This window comes from Podarcis muralis, chromosome 2 (assembly GCF_964188315.1).
Source record: "Podarcis muralis chromosome 2, rPodMur119.hap1.1, whole genome shotgun sequence".
Classification (NCBI taxonomy): Eukaryota; Metazoa; Chordata; class Lepidosauria; order Squamata; family Lacertidae; genus Podarcis; species Podarcis muralis.
The window spans coordinates 4,626,410-4,651,076 of record NC_135656.1 but is presented as its reverse complement, the minus strand read 5'-3'; the positions used below and the strand labels follow the sequence as shown (position 1 = coordinate 4,651,076).

At 50.4% G+C, this 24,667-nt stretch overlaps 2 protein-coding genes across 5 annotated transcripts in view; one reads left to right on the top strand and one right to left on the bottom strand.

The window, feature by feature from the left end:
* Positions 1–143: 143 nt before the first annotated feature.
* LOC114592934 (rho GTPase-activating protein 9) lies at positions 144–14,517 on the top strand. The gene is made up of 15 exons (XM_028721298.2): positions 144–395; positions 1,876–2,064; positions 2,773–2,886; positions 3,709–3,770; positions 5,337–5,418; positions 5,577–5,672; positions 6,258–6,356; positions 7,137–7,263; positions 7,397–7,507; positions 8,732–8,830; positions 8,990–9,067; positions 9,627–9,671; positions 11,036–11,170; positions 11,939–12,044; positions 12,781–14,517. The coding sequence occupies exons 1-15, from the start codon at positions 159–161 to the stop codon at positions 12,965–12,967; spliced, it is 1,767 nt and encodes a 588-aa protein (XP_028577131.2). The 5' UTR covers positions 144–158; the 3' UTR covers positions 12,968–14,517.
* A 908-nt stretch (positions 14,518–15,425) lies between these two features.
* The window catches only part of GLI1 (GLI family zinc finger 1), a 109,613-nt gene continuing 100,371 nt past the window's right edge, over positions 15,426–24,667 (bottom strand). For all 4 annotated transcript variants that reach the window (XM_028721296.2, XM_028721294.2, XM_028721295.2 and 1 more), the window contains 4 exons: positions 24,214–24,378; positions 23,653–23,883; positions 21,654–21,927; positions 15,426–20,944 (listed from right to left, as the gene is read on the bottom strand). In XM_028721296.2, the coding sequence (XP_028577129.2) occupies positions 18,858–20,944; positions 21,654–21,927; positions 23,653–23,883; positions 24,214–24,378 (2,757 nt within the window). In that variant the 3' untranslated portion in view covers positions 15,426–18,857. The remainder of the gene's footprint in view (positions 20,945–21,653; positions 21,928–23,652; positions 23,884–24,213; positions 24,379–24,667) is intronic.

Genomic DNA, 24,667 nt, shown 5'->3' with positions numbered 1-24,667 from the left:
TCTTTTTGAAGTTAAGTTATCCAGAGCTCTTTATTGGGTTCGCCATAAAAATCCCACGCTATGGAGGCTTCCCCTCACTTGTTCTGCATTCCACAATGAGGAGAAACTGCCTCCTCTTAATATATGAAAAAATGAGCACCCCTGTTTTCTTCTGACAGATGTTGGATGATACTCACCTGCCTCCCCACCATCCCGTTGGGGAAAAGACCCCAATTTACTGCAACCTGGAGGAGATGAAGCAACCAGCAAGAATGCCCCCGAGCCCTCGCAGCCCCCCACTGCAGGTGCTGGACACCTGGGAGCAACACATAGATTCTGGTTCCCTGCGCAGTTACTATTACAAGCCAGTGACGGGAGAGAAGTCATGGAAACCACCGCGAAGGAGCCAAGAGATGGTGAGGCTGCTGCTGGTTCTTACCAGTGTGTGCAACTGCTAGTGATAGAATCTCACCTCCATCACTTCAAGCATTTCTTGAGTTGGGGTACATTGTTGCCTCCCATCCTGGCCCTTTCAATCTCGTAAGGCAAAGAAATAGATGGCTTCTGGACAACCTGCTTATTTACCATTCATCCGGATCTGTTTGCACAAAGTTTGTAGGGGGTTTGGACCGCATCAACTATTTATTGAATATTTGTTTGCTGGAAGGATAGACAATGTTGTGTCAAGCAATTGTGATCTCACACTTTCCAGCTTGTATTTCCCCATCACTTTCCTTATTGCAAAAAGTCCAGGATTGTCACATGAGAGCACCAAACCAACCTGCGTTGCACAGCCTGAATATGCTGGTATGTGACTGAATCCCACCCCAAAATGGCAACAGTCTGGAAGCAGCCCTAGGCTACCCAGCGATATCCATGACTGCAATCGAGATTTGAACCCAGGTCTCCCAAGTCCCAGCTGAGAACTATTATTATTTTTTAAATAATTTTTATTCATTTTCCAAACAAGTTTTATACAGTCAACAAATTATTTTACACTCATGCTTCAATTTTTTACTTCCCTCAGTTTCTCTGTCAATCTTTCGAAAAATTTCTATTTATTGACGCATTTCTAAACATAATATTGTCTTTCCCCACTCCTTTTCCTCTTACTCTCTTTTTTGCAGTATTTCTTACTATTTCACAGAGTCTCTTCAAAACCAACAAGCGTTGTCTGTGCATCACATATATTTTTCAGATATTCTGTAAATTTTCCCCAGTCCTCGATAAACTTTTGGTCTTTCTGGTATCGAATCTTCCCAGCTGAGAACTATTAAGCACTACACCACACAGGGTCCCCATGTCCATTATTGGGGAGGGGTCACCTGTTGGGGAGCCCTGCAGACAGGTACCGGCTGCCACCTCCCCCCCCCCCCAATAGGCTGCCTCCATCTGAAGCCCCTTGCTTCCTGGCACCCTTTGCCTGGGCCGCTGCCGGAGGAATTCTGCAATAATTACTTCTAACGAACTAGGAGTGCTGGCCAAGGGGAAGGAGCCAGTCTGCCAGTGCCAGCTAATCTCCCAAGCTGGCTCTCCCCTTTCCCCACGCCCCACTGCCACGTGCGTCCACCAGGAGAGCTTGTGTGCCTGTGGGTCTTGTTAGGACCATCAGCAGCAGAGGGTCAGGGCAGGGCAGATGGGGGGCGGGTGGGTCAGGAGGACGGAGGGCTGTTGCTTATGTGAGAGAGGAGGTTTGAAAGAAATAGCAGGGGGCCCCTGGGGATTAAGACTCTGGAATTGCTGAGCCTGGGGGGGTGGGGAGGGGGGAGGGGGAAGGGCAGCCTCTTTTAATTGGAAGCTGTCCGGTTCTCTAGATAGAAGCTTCTCTTACACCCACCCACACGCCCCACACTTTATCCTTCCCTCCCACCTTCTGTGTTTCTGCATTTTTTGCAGCGCTTGATACAGGCAGAGGGACACAGCCCCTCAGCCCCTGTAGACCCTCCTCTGGGCGAAACACTGGACAAAGACCCAGGCGGAGCAGAGAGGGGGGAGCTGGAGGCTGCGAGACAGGGTCTCCGGACCAGGGACAAGAAGCTGACCTACACCAAGTCCATGGTGCTGCCAGAGACGCAGGGGCCCAAGGTAAGTCACGGGGGGGGGGCAACTGTGTGCCCCAGAGAGGAGGAATTAGGTGCATTTGGTAGTGAATGGAGGCTGTGTGCACAGCAGACCTTTAGAGCAAATCCCTCTCACTGCAAGAATCCTGGGAACTGCAGTATACCTGTCACAGACTACAATTCCCAGGATTCCTTGGGGGGTGTTGGTCACTACGCAGCCTTGCGTTACTCTGTGTGTGTCTGGAGCTGCAGGTGTGAGAACGGGAGGGGCAATGGTGTAGAATGTGTTTGGACCAGAGCTTGCCCAAGACATTTGGCTGCGTGAGGCAGAGTGCAAATGGCATTGCCTCCCCTCCAAACCATGTCAGGTAAAGGTGCAAAAGTAACCAAGGTCAGTCACATTATTTTGGCACCTGAAGCAGAAATTCCTCTCCCCGTTCCCTGGCAGAGAAAAAGACAATAAAATATAGGGTGCTATCCAAACTTTGTGAGTAGACCCACCAAAGTTAGTGGACTTGAGGTCATTGATTTTAGTTGGTCTACTCTGAGAAGGACCAACATTGGATATCAAACATAATAAATAAAATAAGCAGCTGTTTGCCACCCCCTCTTTTCATCCAAAATCAGCTGTCAGGGGCAGTCATTTCCCTTTGCCTAATGGCAGGGCTGGCCCTGGACTTGATACACCAAAGAGGTTGGGAGACTCACTTCTTCTGTCTCTCTCTCCTTCCAGGGAAGTCATCGCCGGAACCTTTCGCAACACAGTTGTGAGGCCTGGCTGGAGGAATACCCTGCACCGTCGGGATCTGCCAATGGTTCCCCCACAGACAGCCCTGACCTGCTGCATGTAAGTGTGGTGTGAGGGTTAGAGTGTGTGAAGCTTACTGGGTGACCATGGGGCCGGCCGGCCTCACAGCATTGTTGTGAGGATAAAAGAGAGGGGACCATCTTGAGCTCCCTGGAGGAAAAGCTAGATATAAATATAATTGAACAAAGAAAGCTCCCCTCCTCCCCACTGGAAAGGATCTGGTGCAGTGAGCACCCCAAGTTTAGGGCTGCCATGTCAGGCAGGCGTCTTTCTCAGTTTTGGGGTGGGGTAGGATGCTCTTATAAGAAGGGAGCCCTGTGGGATCAGGCAATGGCACCGTTGGCACCGTTGGACTATATACCTGTGAACCAGGTATACCTGGGAAACTTCAGGCAAGAGCCGATTGTAGTCAAAAGTGCAGCCCATGCAATGGACTACCCAATAATAATAGGAATAATAGCGCAGGACAAAGAAGGAGAAGGTAGTTTGCTGCCGGCGGTGTGGCCTGGAGGGCGAATGAAGTAAAGGGGTGACAGGGAGTGGAACCCAGGCTTTGGAAAAATAAAGTTTTGCAGGGTGGGCTAGGGAGACCCAGTGCGGTACCTAATCCTGAACACCAACAATAAAATCATATATAAAACCAGCTCCAGTGCAGAACCTCTTAAAAGGCTTGTTGGAAAAGGAATGTCTTCAGTAGTCACCTGAGAAGGCAACAGAGCGAGCGCCTGTCTGATATGTGATGGAGAGATGCAGGTTAAGCTCTGCTGAGAAACAGAGGCTATTGGGGAGTATCCTGCAGCGCAGAAAAGGTCAGAGGGTTTGCCCTTGGTGTTTGCTGATGCTGATGCTTCTTCGCTGCAGATGGTGGAGAAAACCGGACAGCTGAACAAAACCAAGATTGCAGAAGGAGGCCGAAAACTCAGGTACCTCGCTGGCATCCCCCCCGCGGTGGGAAGATGCTTGAGGAGGGGTGCTTCCCCCTATTCCTTTTGGCGGAATCTGGGCAGCCCTTGGTCCTCCAGTCTTCATACTAACCTGACTGGTTGCTCAGTTCCAGCTGGATAGCAGTTCACAGCTGAAGGGGTTTTGACAAGCAATGTCCTGGCTGTGAGTGGACAAAAGGGCTGTTAGTGGGTAATTGGGCCTTTTTTCAGCTTACTGTCACAGCTCAGGAAGGGGCCCAGCCAACCTAGGAGGAAATAAAGCAGATCTGAGCCTGTGTTCTCTCCATCAGGGGAGAGGTTTGGTAGGGCAGAAGAAGCAAGCTTGTGGGAAATGGGACACGTGGAATTTGGAGTATCTAAATAACCTGATGGGCAATACAATGGATATACTATCATGACGATGTCTGTGGAAGGCCCCGGTTCAATCCCTGGCACTTCCAGGTAAGGCTGGGAGAGATTCCAGTCTGAATCCCCGTAGAGCTGCTGCCAGTCAGTGACCAGTAGTCTTGCTCAGTGTAAGGCAGCTTCCTGTGTTCCTAACTACAGCTCAGGGTCTTCAAAAAGTGGGCAGCAATGAGAGCAGTTGCTCTTAAGGCAGGGCTGTGGTGATACTTGTGGCCTCCAGAGTTGCTGGGCTCCAGTGCCCATCCTCCATCACCGGCCATGCTGGCTGCAGCTGATGGGAGATGGAATCCAGCAACATCTGGAGGGCCACAAGTTCTTCAGCTATGACCTAGGGGGAATTCTTTCTCCTTCCCTCAGGCTCAAACTAGGATATTGAGTTAGTTCCAGAGAACAGGAAATAGGTAAAGAAAGTCTCACCTGATGCCTTGTTGACATCCATTTGTCTGGAGAGATAATGGAGTCCGCCCCTAGGGGTGAAGTCAAACAGCTGCATTAGCAGCACTGAAGTGACATCCTTGGGGTGTGAGCCTGGGCAGTGTGTGTGGAGGTTTTGGGCTGCCCAGATGACAAGACTCGCTGATGTGGTCCAAAGGAAAGCTGAGCAAGACATTCGGCACCAGCTTGGCTGCAGGAGTTGCTGGAAGGAGGCGTACAAGGTGTCATCCAACCACCTTAGGGACTCCGCCCAGGATGTGTGTAGGGTTTATTCCTTAGCCTTTTCTTCTCGCAAGGCAGTGGAGGGTTAGGATCAGAGTTTTCCGTCTCCTAGATGAGCTACCTTCCCACGTTGACAAGCCCCATCCTTCTACGTCGCGTGCAGAAGCTGCCTTCTTGAAGGGAAGGGAAGGGAAGTGTAGCCTGAAGGCATAAAGTAGGTTCTGGGAGTGACGGCAGATGTCTCTCATATGAAGTCTGAAAATGCAGGGAAGCCACTGGCTGCTTTCAATGTAATGTTGAGGTGGGTTCATTTATGTAACTGCAGTGCTTATTCCAACCCATTAATGCAATCAATATAACATGCCTGAATGTGGGAGTATTTGTTTTCATCCTTTTGTGTGTGTGCTCAGAATATGCATGCTGTCAGATTCATCCCCATTCATCTCACCCTGCTTCTCGCATCTCCCCCCCCCCCCCCCGCAGAAAGTGTTGGGCATCTTCGTGGCTGGTGTTGGCTGGGAACAGTCTCATGTTCTACAAGGACCCCAAGGTGGCAGCTGGATGGGTGAGTGGGGCAAGCAAGGCTCAATGTGGAAGGTGAAGGAGGAAGGAAGAACTGATTGTGCTTGACAGCAGAAGCCTCCTGTGTTCCTTTCCCAGCTTGACACAGTGTCAAGTGAAGTTGTGGAGAACCAGCTAACTCCTTCTCCTCTCTTCCTGCAGACTCCAGCCAGTAGCCGGCCTGAAAGCAGTGTGGATTTGCGTGGGGCCCGCATTGATTGGGCCAGGGACTTGTCCAGTAAGCGGAATGTCATCCATGTAAGCGTGTGAATGCTCAGGAAATGAGCCTTGACCTGTGGGATACCTGGGGTCAGATGTCACATTGCCAAGAACTGAACCCTTTTTGCTCCTACTGTGGCTTTGTTTGCTCTTCTCACTTAACACAGAGTTGACCTTTAATGGTCCCGTGTTGGCCTGCAATAGAGAAGCAGCTAAAGAAGGGCCACTGCATGTGCTGTTCATGGAGAAGAGAGGGGATAATTTCCAGACACGTGGATTGTCTCTGCTGGGAAGTGGATGGTGAGAATCTGCTCAAAGGCACATTCTCAAGAGTTAGTCAACTCCTCACTCATAACTAAATTCTGTCTCTGGGGTTGGAGTTGGTGGGAGACTGCTATTGCAGTAGCTTGTTGGCTTCTCAAGACCTATCTTGGTGGTCACTGTATGAAAGAGGACTAGTTGGGCCTCTAACCTGACCCAGCAGGGCTCTTATTATGTCCAGTGGCTCCTCATACACATTTCCTTTGAAATGCAAGACAATGTATTCTAGGAAAACACAGGGTTACACGGAGCCGTTGCCTCATCCAGTCTGTCTTCTCTCCTTTTGCCCCCTGTTCTTCTTAGTTCCGCACCGTGACAGGCAACGAGTATCTCCTGCAATCAGGCAGTGAGGCTGTCAGCCAAGACTGGTACCAGGCAATCAGAGGTGTCATCCGCAGGCTGGTGAGTGAGGCAAACCAAAAGGCTTAAGCTGCCCTCAATTCTTCCTCCTCCTCAAAGTTAGAAATGCTTGAGGTTTTCTTCAATCTGCATTTTTTTTAATGAACCATTCTCATTTGCACTTCCTGGGACTGAAACATGGATTGGAATGCAGTTATTATTGGAATGCAGTTGTTGCAATAGTTTTCAGCTGAAAAAGCAAATTACCAATATTATATTTCATGTTAAAACGTGTACAAAATACATTTTAGAATAAAGCTGTATTAAAATAGTACAAAACTGCGTATTTTGCGGGAAAACACATTAAAAATGGATTTGTGGTTTTTAAAAAACAAACAAATAAATAAAGCTTGATGTGGGAACAGGGACTTAGGACCAAACCTAATAAATCTAACTCCATTGGAGATACGACCTGTGGTGTCAGAGAAGGACTGGTACATGACAGAAGCGACAACCAGGGAAGGCTAATGGCATCACAGCTGACCCCTCCCCCTCCCCCCGCTTTCCAGACCCAGGGCTTTTAAGGGGTCAGTTGCAAAGCTGAAAGTGTGGTTGAGGAAGACGGGAATTAAATGAAATGCCAACTGGAAGATTATGTGGGTCAGGGTTGCATCACCATGACAAGTCACTGACCAGCACAATCTAGGTCTCCATACCAGTGAAACACCACATTTTGCATTTGGGATGAATTATAAATTAAATGCATTTGCCTGCTTTGCCCCTGCTTTGCCCCTGCTTTGCCCCACCCCTCCTGGCTTCACCTGCCTCCCTTCCCCACTGCAGGATCAGGAGAATCCTCTGGATGAGCCACTTCTGTATCCCCTCTACCGGTCCAACAGTGCTGAACTGGTGGACCTCAGTGCTGATGATGACGAGGAGCCAGGGGCTCTGAAGAATGAGGTGCAGGCAGGTCTGTGCCAAGCCAATCTGGGTGTGGGGAAGGCTAAGAGAGTTGCTTAAATCAAGCTGCCTTGGCCTAGGTGGGGGAGCTGGGACAACTGAGCTTCAGCTGCCTTAACTTCTTCTCCCTGCCCATCTCCCAGCACCCTCAAGTCCGGACAGAGCCTACAAGAAACGGGTCAAGAGCAAGCTGAGGCGCTTCATAGCCAAGCGGCCACCACTGCGGAGTTTGCAGGAAAAGGGACTGATCCGAGGTGACTACCCAAACCATCTTAGGTGGTGTGTGAATGGTGGACTTTTGGAGGTATTGTAGAGTTGGCATCACGATGCACTTGCTCGTAATGCTTCAAGTGGGAACCCCTTGAAAAAACAAAATAAGTCCCCGTAATTGTGACCGGCATGGCTGCAATAGATGGGTGTAAATTTTGGTGTGGCTGTTGTGAACATGAAATGTAGCAGGAGCCAACATGGTGCCCTCCAGATGCAGTTCTCTCCTCTGGATGATACCCAGCTCTACCTCTCCTCCAAATCAGAACCAGTGAAGGCAGTGACGGTCCTGTGCGAGTGCCTGGAGGCGGTTGGAGGATGGATGGCGGCTAATGGATTGAGGTTGAATCCTGACAAGACAGAAGTACTGTTTTTGGGGGACAGGAGACGGGTGGGTGTGGAGGACTCCCTGGTCCTGAATGGGGTAACTGTGCCCCTGAAGGACCAGATGCACAACCTGGACGTCATTTTGGACTCACAGCTGTTAATGGAGGTGCAGGTCAATTCTGTGTCCAGGGCAGCTGTCTACCAGCTCCATCTGGTAGGCAGACTGAGACCCTTCCTACCCACGGACTGTCTCACCAGAGTGGTGCATGCTCTGGTTATCTCCCGCTTGGACTACTGCAATGCGCTCTACGTGGGGCTACCTTTGAAGGTGACCTACAAAAAACAAATAATCCAGAATGCGGCGGCTAGACTGGTGACTGGGAGTGGCCGCTGAGACCATATAACACCAGTCTTGAAAGACCTACATTGGCTCCCAGTACGTTTCTGAGCACAACTCAAAATGTTGGTGTTGATTTTTAAAGCCCTAAACGGCCTCGGTCCAGTATATCTGAAGGAGCGTCTCCACCCCCATCGTTCTGCCCAGACACTGAGGTCCAGTGCTGATGGCCTTCTGCCGGTTCCCCCACTGCGAGAAGCCAAGTTACAGGGAACCAGGCAGAGGGCCTTCTCGGTAGTGGCGCCCTCCCTGTGGAACATACTCCCTTCAGAGGTCAAGGAAGTAAACAACTACCTGACTTTTAAAAGACACCTGAAGGCAGCCCTGTTTAGGGAAGTTTTTAATGTCTGATGTTTTATCATGTTTTTACTATTCTGTTGCGAGGTGCCCAGAGTGGCTGGGGAAACCCAGCCAGATGGGTGGGGTATAAATAATATTATTATTATTATTATTATTATTATTATTATTATTATTATTATTTCCCCAGACCAGGTCTTTGGTTGCCGGCTAGAAGCCTTGTGCCAGCGGGAAGGGGGCACCGTCCCACGTTTTGTCCAGCAGTGTGTGGAAGCTGTGGAACAGAGAGGTACGCTGTGCTCAGCATTCCTTCCCCATGAGGCCTCGCCTGGGCTGGGAACTGGCCCTTCCCCCGGGGACCCTGGGAGTAGCCTTCTGTCCTCACTTTGCCCAGTTCCATTGGGGGGTCCATGAGATTTCACAGGAGGGTCTCTCCTCTGCTTTTCAGGACTGGATGTAGATGGAATCTACAGGGTCAGTGGGAACTTGGCTGTTATTCAGAAGCTGAGATTCATAGTTGACCGTGGTGAGTAATTACAGTGAGAAATGGAAATGGGGGGAACTTGCAGAGAAAGGAGCTGCTGGGTCTCAAAGCCATCTGTTATTTGGGCTTTTACTTTTGTGATGGTACAGGAAGCATTTGAAAAACGGGGGCCAGTTTGAAAAGTACTTTCCAGCCTATTCAATACCAACATACATTTTTTCCCCTGTCTTGGGGGTGGAGAACAGGTCTCTAGTTTTGTTTCCACAGTGGTTCAGCTGTAGAACAGCCAGAGGACAGAAGCCACCTATTGGCTGGCGCCTAGAAGGTAACCAATACACACATGCCTGCTTCCTCAGAGCAGTATTGCAGCTGCTTTTGCAATTGTTTTTAATAAGGCAAAAGGCAAACCTATGAATGTAAACATACTGCTTTAATATGTGTATAAATCATGGAGCTGAAGCATAATAAGAACAAGGCTGATAGCTAAATCAGTGTATGGCTTGCTGATATGTATCTATGTCAGACATGCTGTGAAGACAGGATTGCCAAAGGCCTTGTTCCTCTTACTGGGGCCCTCAGTAACCATTCCATTGTCTTGCAGAGCGGGCAGTGACCTCAGATGGGCGCTACGTCTTCCCTGAGCAAGGTAATGTCGGGTGCTTTCTTCTTTGCACCTTTGTCTCTGTGAGCTCAAGAAAACAGAATGAGAAACACAATACAAGTAAGGCAGAGATGGAAGCCTCTTATGGGGCCAACTTGTGCCTTGAATGCAGGATGCAGTTCTCTTGAGTTGCAGAATAAGAGAGCTGGAAGGGACCTGGGGGTCATCTAGTCCAACCCCCATTCAGTGCAGGATATGTAATGCAGGGAGTAACTACCACACTCTTGACAGGTGGCTGCCCAGCCTCTGCTTAAATAGCTCCACCATCTCCCAAGACAGTCTGTCTCATTGTCAGTCAACTCTTATACAGTGGGACCTCGGTTGCTGAACGTAATCCATTCCGGAAGACTGTTCAACTTCTGAAACGTTCAGCAACCGAGGCGCGCTGGGCAGTCGGCAAATTCCATTGAGAAAAATGAAGAAACACACCTTGGAAGCCATTCAACTACTGAGGTGTGTTCAAAAATGGAAGCATTCACTTCTGGGTTTTCGGTGTTTGGGTTCCAAATTGTTTGGCTTCCGAGACACTCGAAAACCGAGGTTCCACTGTATATAGTTAGCATGCTTCTCCTAAGTATAGGGAAATACACCTCCTTGCAATGGCCACAAATTTGTCCTTTTCTCTGCAGCGACACAGGATTAATCTCCTCCCTCTCTGTGACAGCCTTTCAGACATTTGACAGATAGCTGGGACGTCTGCCTCTCTTCACCTTTCTCTAGGCTAAACATACCCATCTCTTTCAAGTGTTCCTCACAGGCCTTGCTTTGCTTTGCCATTCTTGTCAGGACACACTCCAATGGTTCAATGTCCTTTTTAAAATGTGCTGCCCAGAACTGGATGCAGTACTCCAAACGTGGCCTGGCCAGTGCAGAATTAGGTAAAGGTAAAGGGACCCCTGAACATTAGGTCCAGTCGTGGCCGACTCTGGGGTTGCGGCGCTCATCTCGCTTTACTGGCCGAGGGAGCCGGCATACAGCTTCCAGGTCATGTGGCCAGCATGACTAAGCCAGCATGGCGAACCAGAGCAGCACACGGAAACGCCGTTTACCTTCCCGCCAGAGTGGTACCTATTTATCTACTTGCACTTTGAGGTGCTTTTGAACTGCTAGGTTGGCAGGAGCAGGGACTGAGCAATGGGAGCTCACCCCGTCGCGGGGATTCGAACCGCCAACCTTCTGATCGGCAAGTCCTAGGCTCTGTGGTTTAACCCACAGCGCCACCCGTGTCCCTAGTGCAGAATTAGAGTGGAACAATTGCTTCTTGTGACCTGGGCACAATGGTGCCTTTCAGGCAGACTTTTCTGACTCCCGTCTTCAGCAGCTTTGCTGTCTTATTTCTCTCTTTCTAGAGGAGAAGCTGCGCCTCAGTGACCCCCAGTGGGACGATGTGCATGTGGTCACAGGGGCCCTCAAGCTTTTCTTCCGGGAGCTGCCTGAGCCACTGATTCCCTGCAGCCTCTTTGATGAATTTGTGGCTTGTGTCAGTAAGTGCAATTCCTCTCCTTGCCTTCTGGCTTTGGTTCCCCATAGCTAAAGGAATGACCTAAAGCAGGCATGTCCAACTTTCAAGAGAATGAGATCTACTCCCACTGTAAAAAACTGGCAGCAGTGATCTACCAAAGTTGAGGCTTTTTTTAGGGAGCCCAGGTTGTTTTTTTTTGGGGGGGGCCCTCCCGAGATCTACCACAGACCCCCTGCGATCTATCAGTAGATCATGATCTACCTGTTGGACATCCCTGACCTAAAGGAATGACATCCCATTTCCCTCACCCCGCCCCCAGTTAGCCAGTTAGTGGCTTGGGTGAAATGCAGGTAGAGAAGCAGAGATCACATGTCTTAGGGTAAAATACCTACTGCAGGAGCACATACATCAGTTGCCAACAATTTTCTCTGCAGCTGGGGACGAAAAATGGCTCAGAACAAGTATATACTGCCCTTTTCTGCAATAATTCACCTAGTAACTTCCTACTTTTTTGAGTAATTGAAACCCAAGGCCTTGGTTTTTACCAACTGAGATCTGGGTTTGTAAAATTACGTTATTAGCAGTGTAATCATTGCGGAGTCATTTGCATTCTGTTGCTAAGATTAGCAGTCCTGTTTGTTTCACAAGATGAGCAAGAACCTCAAGCCATTTCCTGGTCTCTTGTGGCTCCTGATGATGCCTCTTGAAAGCTGGTGGTGTCTCTATAAGCATGCCTGTTATCTCACCTCCTGCCCAATTAAGGAGTGGCCGGTTGCTTTTCCCTACACAGAGTTGTCTGAACCCAAGGAAAAAGTATCCAAGCTTGCAGGACTGATCCAGAGCCTCCCCCAACCAAACCAGGACACACTGCATTATTTACTGGAGCATCTTCGCAAGTAAGGAAGCAGGATTAATGTACCATTAATGTACCACCCAACCCTATGCATTTTCTTATTCCACTTACTGGCATGTGCGGCATTGGTTACTAATATTAGGAGGAAGCTGCTAAGTATCTTGTTAAAAAACTTTGTTTAAAATCCCATTAAAACACTGACAGGCAATCAGTGTTTTATCGGTCATCACTGGACTCGCAATTGTGTTGCATTGTGCACACACAATCATTGGATAGCAATTGCAGAGAAGAGGTATATTGTGGAAGCAATCTGGTATAATTCCAGCTCTCTTGCTTCTGCTATCAGCTCTACTCTGCAAGGCTATACTGAGTTTGGAAAGCTGGAGTATTTGGGAGCTAGCACTACATGACACAGTGGAGAGAAATAGAAGTTCCAGCTGACTGGAATCAGAATGTCCAAGGATGTCTTTTGTAGGTCGTAAAAGGAGGAATGTTGGGCTTCGAATCTTAAATATTCCTTAGTGTGATGTGCAGAGAAAGAAGCATGTGTAAAATGTTTTCCTCTAACCTGGATTATTACAACAAGCCCACATATAGACTAGGGAAATGACATTCCAGTTCGGGGGATGTGACTTTCAAGCTGGTTGAGCACCATCTTTTTCTTTTTAGAACTCAAATCCAAAGCATATCCACATGCCTGCTTTGGCCATGGATGTGTTAGACAGAGGCCAGTGCATTATGATGGTTTTTTCTCTCTCTCTCTCTCTCTCCCCCTTCAGAGTGATGGAGCGCTCGGATATCAACCGTATGACGACACAGAACATTGGCATTGTCTTTGGTCCAACACTCCTGAGACACGAGCGAGATGCAACCAGCCTGGTGGAGGGCATGGTGTACCAGAACCAGGTGGTGGAGCTGCTCCTTACTGAATTCCCCAGCATCTTTGTGGCCCCAGGTGCTGAATGACATGGCTGGCACCTAAATCTCAGAGGCTGGCGGTTTTATCTTGAAGGTGCACTAGATCGCAGATCATCTAGTCCTGGGGCAAAGCATTGGCTCTGAGCACCACTGACCTGGCATTTGCTATTAGACCAGTATCTCTTGGCATCAGCTTCTTGCGGTGTGGATTTCTAGGTGGCTTGGGCTCTGCAGGGTCATCATCCAGGATCTTGAGACTGAGTCAAATTTAGAAGCTGGTGCACCGTAGGGAAAGGTGTTCTCTACCTACCCCCACAAAGAACTATTTCAGATGCCTCAAATGAAGCTGAGACTGGCAGCACTTGGACCTAGGCCCACAGGGTCCAGCACGATTCCTTGAGTACGAATGTGAAAAGAGAAGGATGTTGAAAATAGACTCTCCATTAACCCTGTCCCTCTGACATCATCATTCATCCAAGTTCTGCAGCTCATTCTCTTGAGCCGACAGTTACGTTTTCTCCACATGACTTGATGCCTCTGATGTGCAAGGCTCCTTTGCTCTGCTTTTGCCCCCTTCTGCACCAGTTCCTCATTTTGCCCTTGCAGTAAAGTCATGCGGTAAAGCGTACATCCTCTAGGACAGGAACAAGGAACCAACGCCTGTCTTAAGAGGCTTCTGGACCAGAGTTCCTATTGTCCCTGACCGTTGGCTATGCTGCCTGGGGCTGATAGGGTTTTGGAGTCCAGCATCTTCTGAAAGGAACCAGCTTCTCCATGCCTGCTCTAGGTGCCCTTCATGACTCATTATGTTAAGGCACATCAGTACTTATTAATTAAAAGAAAAAAAGGTAAAACTACTTTGAAACTGCCATGGTTTCCTGCAAACAACCCTGGAAACTATAGCTTAATGAAGCTGTTGAATTTTCTGTACTGGAGATCCAGTACAGGTTTTTTTGGTCCAGAGCTATGATATTCCACTCTAATGCTGTGGCTTTCTGAATCGTTTGGGTCATAGCTTTTGGCAGCCTTCCCCAATCTGTCACTCAAAATATGTTTTGGACTATCGCTCCTATCAGTTTCAGTCACCATGACCAAAGCCCAGGAACAATGGGAGTTGTAGTCCAACAATCTCTGAAGTAAACCAGGTTGGGAAGGCTGGCTCATGGCATGCAAAGAGGTTTGCATTTAACAACTCATCTGGTAGCCCTAGTTGATCAAGAATCTCTTGTGGGCAAGTGAGCACACTGGCAGAAAAGGAATGGACTACTCCTTGCCTCCTCTGCCAACCTCAGCCATGGAGGAAGAAGGTTGGTGGAAGGGAGAAAAAGTTATCCAGCCCACACAGTAGAAGTCCTTTTTTTGGGGGGGGGATGAGTCTTAAAAGTTAGTAGCCAGCCTTTCTATGCCCACTATGGAGACAGTAGCTACTACCCTCATAGCAAACACATTTTTTGTTTGTTTTGTTTCTGTTTTTATAGGCTTTTGTGGACTTATTTACAAGGCTGGAACATGGTTCCTGGAACTTTTCATCTTGATTTTCTCAGTGACTTGTAATCGTTGAGGAAGGGAAGCATACAATAAAAAGAATTTCTGAGTGATCCATCCCCTCTCTACTGCACGCGGCAGAATCAAGCATATTGGAAACCTCAGTTTGGTGGGGGAGAAAAGCAGTTTCCAAATGGTTACAGGAAAAAACTATAGATCGGGGTGAAGAACCTGTGGCCCTTCAGATGTTGTTAGACTCAAATTCCCAACAGCCCCAGCGGAATTGCCAGTTGTCAGGGACAATGGGAGCCAGGGGCAGCCCATCTCATTTTGCCACCCAAGGTGAAACGGGAATGTGCTGCACCTCACCTTACGCTGCCCAATTTGAAAAGGATCCATTATTGACCACCCAATCAGCTGCAACTCTATATCACCTGCGATTCAGCTGGCTGGAAGGAGCTGTTACAAGCAGCTTGTAGGAGCCATTCCCATCCAGAAATCTACTGAATAAGCAAAGGTTAATCAGTAGAAGATTGCCTACATTATTTTGGTCATAAGCCCACTATGGAAGCTCAGTGCATTTCCTAGATCAAGATCAACCCGTTCTCTTGGTTTTCAGTATGCTGAAGCTATAGCCCAAGTGAGAGTATGCAGTACACAGTGGTAGCTGGCTGGGCACTTGTTACAGTCACTTGCAAAGCTATCTCCCCCATTCTTGGAGCAGTTGGACGTGTTTTTAAAATATTTAAAAGTGACCAAGATGGATGCAAGGAGATAATAAGGAGGGAGAATCAGTTTCAATTAAGAAGTTTGTATTAAAATAATAATAATTAACCTGAGACCATGGATGCTGTAATGCATGATGAGAACCAGGGTTACATTAGGGAGGAGAAACATTTGGGGGCAAGAAGACCAAGGCTAAAAAGACAGGCTAGATGACTGCTAGGTGCAGTTCCTCAACTATATGAGTCTCTTTCAATGTGTATAAAAGGGACAGATTTGCTTCCCCTCCCTTAGGAAATATTTTCAATTTTCATTTTATTGTGTTTTTTCTCTTTAAAAAAGAGAGAAAAAGATTTACAGGTAAAAAATACTCACACACCTATATACAATCCATAAAAATACATGTCACTATGATATGCCTAGACATTTCCCCGACCACCCACCCTTTTGCTTTAATACTTTCCCCTTCCCATAGATGAAAAAATCACCTGGAAGGGACAGGCATTGGTCTGGCTTCCCAGCTAAAATACAAAAGGAAGATACAAAACAAAAGCTAAAAAGGATGAAAGGTTTCTTTGGTTTCTCAAGTTTAACTTAGGTTCTCCCCCACCCCCTTTTCCCTTTTTCTTTTGCTTGGAGGAGGATGCTTGAGTGCAGGGCATTGGGATAAGTACCTGAGGGAGACTAGGGAGGGGGAGAAGGTGCTAGCTCAGTGATAGAAGCTGGTGCTCAGTGGTGGAGCATGGCTTTGCATGGGGAAGGGCCCAGGCGCCATACCCAGGGACTCCAGGCAGGGCTGAATCAAGACTCCTGCTCCCAACCCAGGAGAGAGAGGCTGCCACTCAGCATATTGTAGACAATACTGAACCAGATAGATGTGGTAGAACTAAGCTGCTTGTGCTTCCCCTGGTATGTTTTGTTCCCGGAAGCAGGGAATCCCCATCTGCTTTGCACAAAGAAGACAAGGGCTCAGGCATGTAACAGACAATGTGTTTAGGAGAGGTGACAAAAAGCATCACTGGCCTTGGCTCTGCTCACTCTCTTGGGTCATCTTTGGTCAAACAGGTTTTTGAAAGCCTAACAAAACCTGTTTAGAAGAGGTGACAATGGGGCCAGTGTCCCAACACCACAGGGGATGGTGACTCCTTTTAACTCTTAACACCACTCTCATGGTTGTCCATCTCAACGCTTAAACCCTCCAGAGCTTTTGCAGCACTTGTTTTGCTTAGTCAGCTGGGTCTGTTTGAACATTACCTCCAAGTCTCTCCCCCCCCCCCCCCGGCTTATTTGTAGCCTGTGAACAAAGTACACCATCTTTGTATGTAAATTCAGAACGGAAGAACCCAGCCTCTGAACTATTTGGGGAACCTGGCCTGAATAGATGGCAGGAGCTATAGCTCACCAGCTGAGCACAAGTGCCACAGATTGAGGGTTGCCCGCCCCAACCAGGTTTTTGCATGTTAAAAACAAACAACCCCCAAAGCAGCTGTGTAGCAAAGCAACTTTCCCTCCCATTGAACACTGAGATGGCAGGAGCTGCCTCTAGCCAATGTTTCTCTAGACTAGAGGAAGGGATGTATTTGCTTTCCTGTGGAGTTGCCAGGCTGCAACCTGTAAAAAGCCTTCAGATCCCCAAATGCAGTGGGAGTCAAGGCAACCAGTGTCCCATGTGGCACATCCCTGGAACCCAGGTCATTAAAAGAGGTTGGGAAGGACAGAAGGGCCAAGGAAGGAGTGAAGCAGCAGGGGCAGTTGTGGCTGCCTTGCTTCCTGCCAAACTGGGAGATTCAAAAGGAGGTAGATGTTCTCCAGATATGCAGCCCAACTCAAGTGATGCAACACACATGCGTGAACCTGCCTTTGAACTGATTTAGGTTCAAGAAGGGGGACACGGGTGGCGCTGTGGGTAAAAGCCTCAGTGCCTAGGGCTTGCCGATCGAAAGGTCGGCGGTTCGAATCCCCGCGGCGGGGTGTGCTCCCGTTGCTCGGTCCCAGTGCCTGCCAACCTAGCAGTTCGAAAGCACCCCCGGGTGCAAGTAGATAAATAGGGACCGCTTACTGGCGGGAAGGTAAACGGCGTTTCCGTGTGCTGCGCTGGCTCGTGACCCGGAAGTGTCTGCGGACAGCGCTGGCCCCCGGCCTCTTGAGTGAGATGGGCTCACAACCCTAGAGTCTGGCAAGACCTTTACCTTTTACCTTTTAGGTTCAAGAAGGATTTTTCTTGCGGGCTGGACTGACCTGTGATCTTAGGGCACAGGGGCGGGTCTTTGGAAGTTTGTCGTCCCTTGTCTGAGTTTGCTTGTCTGAGTTATGAGCATGTGAGGCACTTCAATAATGTGTGCTATGCTGTTCCTCCAGCTGGCTCACTATGGTCTGCTTATGTGCCTGTTGTGCACATACACTTTTTAATTTTTCAGCCCTAGGATTCAGTTCTCTGTTCAATGCCTGACATTTAAGAACCCTTTCCTACACCAAGAGGTAATAAACTCGGGCAAGGTCCCTGATGTATGTATGCAAGTGTGGGCTCATCACATGCATCTGTTTTTAAGTGTACATGTAAAACGTCATTGCCCCAGCCCCAATGAGATCTCCCTTTCTCAACTGGGAACTGCTGGTATAAATTATATGTGCATTCTCACCTGTACTCTGTCACTCCTTACATGCACAGCCAGAGGTGGATTAGGACACATATGTACGCCTTTAAAAAATGTGATGTGTGGATGGGGATAGTGGAAAGCCATGTATCTTTAGGAAAGCAGAAGCCGCCAGGGCAGAGGTTTTTGCACATCCCCCAACATTACACTTACATCACAATGTGAGCTTTGTCATGGTGGCAACTGCAGGATGGGAGCTAATGGAGAATGCCCAGGTTGATGTGGAATTCAGGGCTCCAGGCAGTCTAGCAGCTTTACCAGATGAGAGCTGCAAGGCCTGAATGTGCCAGAAGTGTATTTGCCATGTGCAAAGAAGAGCTTGCTCTTAGTAGATGCTCTGAGCCCCACCACCAACCTCCAGAGCCTCTGTGTAGGCAAAACCACAGAGTCAATTCTTTCCTCCACTGGGAGTCCTTCCTTCCCTGTGGAATTTGCAAGAAGGAACTATGAGCAGGTGGCAACATTCCTGCTTGCTCAAGATCACAGATCGCTCCTGCTAAATGCAGGCAAAGTTTTCAATTTGCCTAAAAGCCCTGTTTTTGCACATGTTCCTCTGTGGATAAAAATTTTCCAGGCCGACATGGGCCCTAGGTACGCAGCTTTGCTCAACAAACTCTAGAACCAGGCTGATGGCCTGTCAGAGCTCTCAATGCATAGGGGACTCTGCAGAAGAGGCACTTTGGGGTGATGCTCATTAAGAATACTGGTTTCATTTGGGGAGTGCGGGAGACAGAGGATGGATGGGTTTCGCTCTACCAGCTGGGGGAGAGGAAGGACACCACTTCCTTTTCCTATGGCCACCTGTCCTTCATCCAGTACCATCAGCACAGTTCTCAACAAGAGACCCACCTTGTACAGGAGGTCTGAGGTTGCAACAGATGCAATTTGGTACCAAAAGGCAAGCCTGGAAGTTAGTAATTGGACTCAATCTCCCTGCAGAGCCCCCAGTCCCACTCCCCAACCTCAAGTTATTGAGTCCAGCCCAGTAAGAGGTACCCTGGCCTTGTCTCTCCTTGTGCCCATCTGGTTCCTGTTCACAGCAGGTCCCCGTCGTCTCAGCCATGATCCCAACTGTCCTAGGAAAGGGTGTTAAGGAACTGGTTCTCCCCTGCCAGTGAGTTCAGCATGGAGCTCATGTCCCCCACAGCCATGTTGGCTGGGCCGCCAGGTGGGGAGGTGGGGCTGAGGCCCTCCGCGTCGTCTAGGATAGCTGTGAAGTCCAAGTGGGTGTTCTCCAAGTCCAGAGTGTCCAAGCTGTTGGACACCTGCTCTTCTGGCAGGTAAGAGAAAGAGTCTGATTTGAGGATGTCCAGCCTGGGGGTGAAGGGCCCGCCCGGATCCTCTGCCACGCAGCTGGGGGGCTGGCAGTGACGTTGGTGGGCGTTCATCAACTTGTTCCCAGAAGCTTTGCCCAACGGCATGTGTACCTGGCTGGAGAAACCTCTGGCCTCCTCAGGGCTGCGGAGAGGGGGCAAGCGCATCAGCCGGTGGGGGCCGCCCTCGCCAGGGGTCTCATAAGGGAGGCTGGCTTGGTAGCACAAGCTGCTTGGCCTGCTCAGCGGCTTGGGGCCCCCAGGCGGGTGGGGGACCATCCCTGGGCTGTAACACTGGCCTCCAGGGCTTGAAAGTGCTTTGCTCTCCATTGCTGGTGGGGGCTTGGCAGGGTAGCTGGGGTACTTGGGGCTGCCAGGGTAAGGCTGGGGCTGCTGGCACTGTCCCCCGCTCTCTATGCCCATCATGGCATCACCGGCTGGCTGCTCCCCCCACATCAGCGCCTGCTGCGACTGCACATAGCTCCGAACCATCATCTCCTTGACCTGCAGCATGGGGGTCTGGGGCCTCCTGCTGGGGGGCTGCCCCATACCAAAGCACGGGGCCTGTTGGCTCTCAGGCTGGTGGTACCCCTCACCCCTGACACAGGCAGGCTGGGCTTGGCTGTACGCCAGCTGCTTCATGCCCTGGCAAGAGGCCAGAGCTGGCACAGCTGCTTGGAACTGCTGCTCAGCCTTGATGTGGGCCTGGCCCAACTGGAAAGTGCCCTGCTGGCCTTCACCCCCATGACCTTCTACTCCCATGTGCTTGGCATCTGGGACTGCGTACTGGGCAGAGTGGCACTGCCCCATGGCAGAGGAGGGTGCAGGGTTAAGCCCCGCACCCTCGCCATCCCAGTGCCGCACTGTTGTGTGGAAAGCCAGGCTCATCTGGCATTGGGGCTGGCCATAGCCCAGTTGGTCAAAGCCGCCTTCCAGCTCTTCAGGACCCATCTGCAAGTTGCCTATCGCCCTGGGTGCACCTCGATGGGCCACGTTGCTTGGGAGCTCCATGCCCGCAGCCTGGCATGGGTAGCTCTGCTCCTGGTAACCCAGGTAAGGCTCCATCTCCAGCAGTTCCTGCTCTCCAGATGGGCCGGTGCTCTCCATGGTAGCGTTCTCCAAGAAGACATTCTCACTGATGCTTGGCGGTCGTGGCGAGAAGAGGTGGCGCTGCAGGTTGGCATCTGAGCCCCCAGTCGCCTGCCCGCTGGCTCTGCCCATGCCTCCTGGGCTCATGTTGCTGAGGCTTTTGAACCTTTGCACTCTGGGGGGCGGGTTGGCCTCACCCACGCTCTGGGAGGGGTCGCTGGCTCGCCGAGCCCCGTGGCCAAGTGCCAGGTGGGGGTGGAGGATGCCAGAGCTGCACCTGTGGTATTCGTTGGCACTGTGTCGGTGCATGAAAGGAGGCAGGGCAGAGCCTGAGTAATCCGCCATGAGGCTGGGCTGAGCAGCCCTCTCCATACTGGGTAGAGGGGTTGGAGGCGGTCCGCCTGTCGCAGCGGCATACTTGGCTTTGAGGCGGTATTGCTGGGCCGGTGTCAGGTTGCCCAGTCCTGGAAGACCTCCGCAGTGGCTGGCCTCGCTGGAGCGCCTGGAGGTGTCAGGGGAGATGGGGTCATACACGTCAGGTGGGCCCACCCCATTAGGGCCTCCTGCAGCCGGCAGGTATGGTGACACCATGGAGGAGCGGCGGCTGACGGTGTAGGCCGAGCTGATGGTGCTGGTGGTGCTACCACGGCGCTCACCGGGCATGGATAGGGAGGGCAGGTCTCCCGATGACAGCTCCATGATGCGCCGGTGAGAGACAGCAGAGGGGGGCCCACACAAGCCAGGCATCTCTCTCGTGGAGCCTGCGAAGAAGCAGAACAGTTGACTAAAAGGACAGAGAAAACACATTACAAAAAGCCAGGCCCAAAGCTAAGCCCATGGTTTGCAGCCGGCTTACTAGGCCCGAGGCAAGGCCTGGCAGAATGGAGAAAGGGCTCCTCCTCTGCGAGACCTGGGCACCTGTCAGTCATATTTAGAGCATCGTATGTGATGTCAGCTGCAGGGCAGGCAGAAACATGGCTCAACCAGCTCTGTGACCTGATTGGGAGGGGGCAGTGCTAAATGGCTAAAGAAAGAAGAGCGGACCACAAGACCAAGGCCAACAGTATCTGCAAGAGGTTATTTCACTGCAAGAGGTAAAATAGGAGAGCAGCCTTGCCCAGCACTGAAGCGGCTCTGCTGGCAGCCATCTTGAAGAGCAACAATGGGCCTTGTTATTCTCCCTGCCTCCTGCCTATGGGAAACCCTCTATGCAGACCCTATTCTATGGGCATCCGCAGGGGTTTTTCTGATCGGGGTGGGTGGGCAGCAAAGTAAAACATGGCAATGGGGAGCAGGAGAGTTTCTGTCCATTTTGACTTCTAGCTCGTTCTACAAATGCTAGAAACATACCCTTTAAAAAAAATGAAAGCTGGAGATCTAGAGATCAAGGCTCATCCGGATTTGGAGGTGTAGAGGTGTGCCTGACCCCCTGTGGACACCCCTCCCCTCAAGACCTCCTTCCCCACGCACCTGAGCCGGGGATGGAGGGCAGCTTGACCCCCTTGGCGGACAGGGGCTTGCGCAGCTGCTTCAGCTTGTCAATGCGCAGGTTCTCTAGCTTGTGCAGCGCCGACAGCCCGGAGTTGCCCATGGGCTCCGACGGTTCCTCCAGCGCCGACAGGTCTTCTAAACTGCCACCCGCATTGGCATTCATCTCCACGCCACTGTCGTTGTTGTTTGCGCTGCCCAAGGGCGAGCGCTCGCTGCTGCAGGACGACTGGCCACCGGGGCTGGGCTGCGGTTTCTGGGGTGGGGTGGGGGGTGGAGCACAGCCACATCGCAGGGTTACAGCAATCGTCACAACAACTCGGGGGGGGGAGGCGTTCCATGCAGGGGGGGGGAGAGATCTTGGCTACTTAGAATCATAGAATTGGAAGGGACCACAAGGGTCATCTAGTCCAACCCCCTGCAATGCAGGAATCTTTTGCCCAACGTGGGGCTCGAACCCGCGACCCTGAGATTAAGAGTCTCCTGCTCTACCACTTGAACTCACTGGGACCTGTATAGGAGTGGGGTACTTGCTTGTTTCCCAAAGGAGCCCAGGGTGGCAAACAACAAGTGATTAATCAATAGAAATAATTCTAGTACAGATGCAGACTGGGAAAGTTCTCAGCTTAAAAGGCTGGTTGGAAGAGGAAGGTCTTCATCGGGCACCAAAAATACAGCAGAGATGGCGCCTGTCTCATATTCAAGGGGAGGGCATCTCATAGGGCAGGTGCCACAACACTAAAGGCCTGATTCCTGTATTGTGCAGAATCGACCTTCTGATGAAATGGTATCTGCAGGAGGCCCTCACCTGTAGAGTGCCGTTACTGCGTATATAAGGGGTGAGATTATCTTTCAAGTGTCTTGCACCTTACCTGCATAGGGCTTTATAACACCAAAACCAGCACCATAACTACTTCAACTTGCCTCTTAAACTGAATAACATGTGATGGTAAAACAATATTTTTTAAATAAAAAAAAATAGGGCTGCCAGCTTTACTCAGTAGATCCATCTACTTAGTTGATTAATCACTGGGGCAAATTCCAGTTGGTGTGGGCAATGGATGAGGGCAGTAGAAAGGAAAACGAGAATAATGCCGAGATGCTCAGGGTGCCAATTTCTGGAGATTTATAGTGCAGCATTCCTTTCTCCGAGCCTGTATGCTGAAGAATGGACTGCAAGAACAGGAAGCTTCCTGGACTAAACTATTTGGCTGAATCACAAATTCCCACCAAATTCTAGTTACAGATAGGTAGCCGTGTTGGTCTGCCATAGTCAAAACAAAAAAAATTCCTTCCAGTAGCACCTTAAAGACCAACTAAGTTAGTTCTTGGTATGAGCTTTCGTGTGCATGCACACTTCTTCAGATACTAATTCTAATTCCTCTTTGGCTCAGTGTGGTTTGGTTTGGGAAGGTCTGTAGCTCAGCTCCCTGGCACCTGCAAGTAGGTATGGGAGAAATCCCCACCTGAAGCCATGGAGAGCCACTGCCAGTCCGGGTGTGGCCAGGCGGACCAACGCTCTGACTGGGTATGAGGCAGCTTCCTCATCTTTTCTGCCTCATCCTTTCTGGGCTTCTTAAGAAGTAAGGAGGGAAGTGGCCCCCAGTGCTTCTTGAACTCAATAAATTCTAGCCTCATAGGCTGACCCATTAGGGCACCTGCCCCACCAACCTCAGTCTGCCTTCTGGCAACCCCCACCTACCAGACTTTCTGCTTGTGAACAGTGCAAGGGGAGGCACTGGCTGCCACCTTCCCTCTCCTCAGTCTCATAGAATACAGCAGGGAATTGGTGGGCTCTGCCTAGCACTGGCTCTGGCGCCACCTACTGTTGGCCTCCTTGCCTTCTGCCCAAGCAGCCTCAATGACCACCAGCCACCACTGCCCAGTGTCAAGATCCGTCCTCTGTGTGTCCTCTCCAAACAACCATGATACGCCTTGCACTGGAATCTAGTCTCTCTTCTCTCTTGGTAGCACAGCTTACCAAGTTAGAGTCAGGCACCATGAGTTTGCCTTCGTCTTTCCTGCCTTCGCTGTCTCGCTCCTGTTTCATATCGCTGTGGAGGACGAGTGTCCGGCTGGTGGAGATGGTGTCTCCGCGGTGCTTCTTGGTGACGTGGGCATCTGGTCCGTGCACCGTCTTGACATGCTTGCGCAGAGAACTGGGGTCTGTGTATCGCTTGGTGCAGCCTGGGATCTTACAGACGTAGGGTTTCTGCCAGGACACGAACAGATTATTGTCCCTCACCAGAGGTGGTAACTTTAGGCATAGAATGCTTCTCTGCCTCACTTTGCCTCATAGTAAGACAAGTGTGCTTCAAACTGGGACCCTCCAGATGTTGGACTGCAACTCCTATGAACCCTCACTGTTACCTATGCTGGTTGGGGATAATGGGAGTTGTAGTACAACAGCACCTAGAGACTTGAGGTTTGGGAAAGGCTGAAGAACTGGGTCATACCAATACTTCATTGGGGGGGGGCGGTTATCATCTTTTTGACGTGAGGCTCCATGGTTCCATGGTTCACCCTAGGCAGCTAGCCATACCTCGTTGGAATGTGTCCGGTTCTGGTGCTTGGCCCGGTCTGAAGCATTGGAGAAGGCCTTATTGCAGCCCTCGTGCTCACAAACGTAGGGCTTCTCACCCGTGTGGGAGCGCAAGTGGGTCTTGAGGTTCTCCAGTCGTGAGTAGGCCTTATTGCAGCCTTCAAACTGTAGGATAGCAAAGCAGTTGGTAGTTGTATGGCAAAACGGGGAACCCCCACCCCCACAAAATCACTCTTTCTCTGTGCCAACCCAGATGTGTAGCTTCCTTTGTGCACACACCACACTCTTCTTCCAGTGGGGCAGCCAGCCACGCCCATTCACAGCCAGGTATACATGATGGAAGTGGTGGAAGATGGAACCTGGCTCATCGTCACAGGCAGCGGGTTCTGCCCAACGTTGGGGGTGCCTGGCGCATGAGTGTGATGTCATGAGCACGACGCACATGTGTGACATT

What these genes read in the sequence shown, in the direction of transcription:
- LOC114592934 (XM_028721298.2), top strand. Translation starts at nt 159, where the DNA reads ATGTTGGATGATACTCACCTGCCTCCCCACCATCCCGTTGGGGAAAAG. An exon ending in GGAAGCTGTGGAACAGAGAG is followed by an intron (nt 8,831 to 8,989) that starts GTACGCTGTGCT and finishes TCTGCTTTTCAG; the next exon opens with GACTGGATGTAGATGGAATC. An exon ending in TTACTGGAGCATCTTCGCAA is followed by an intron (nt 12,045 to 12,780) that starts GTAAGGAAGCAG and finishes CTCCCCCTTCAG; the next exon opens with AGTGATGGAGCGCTCGGATA.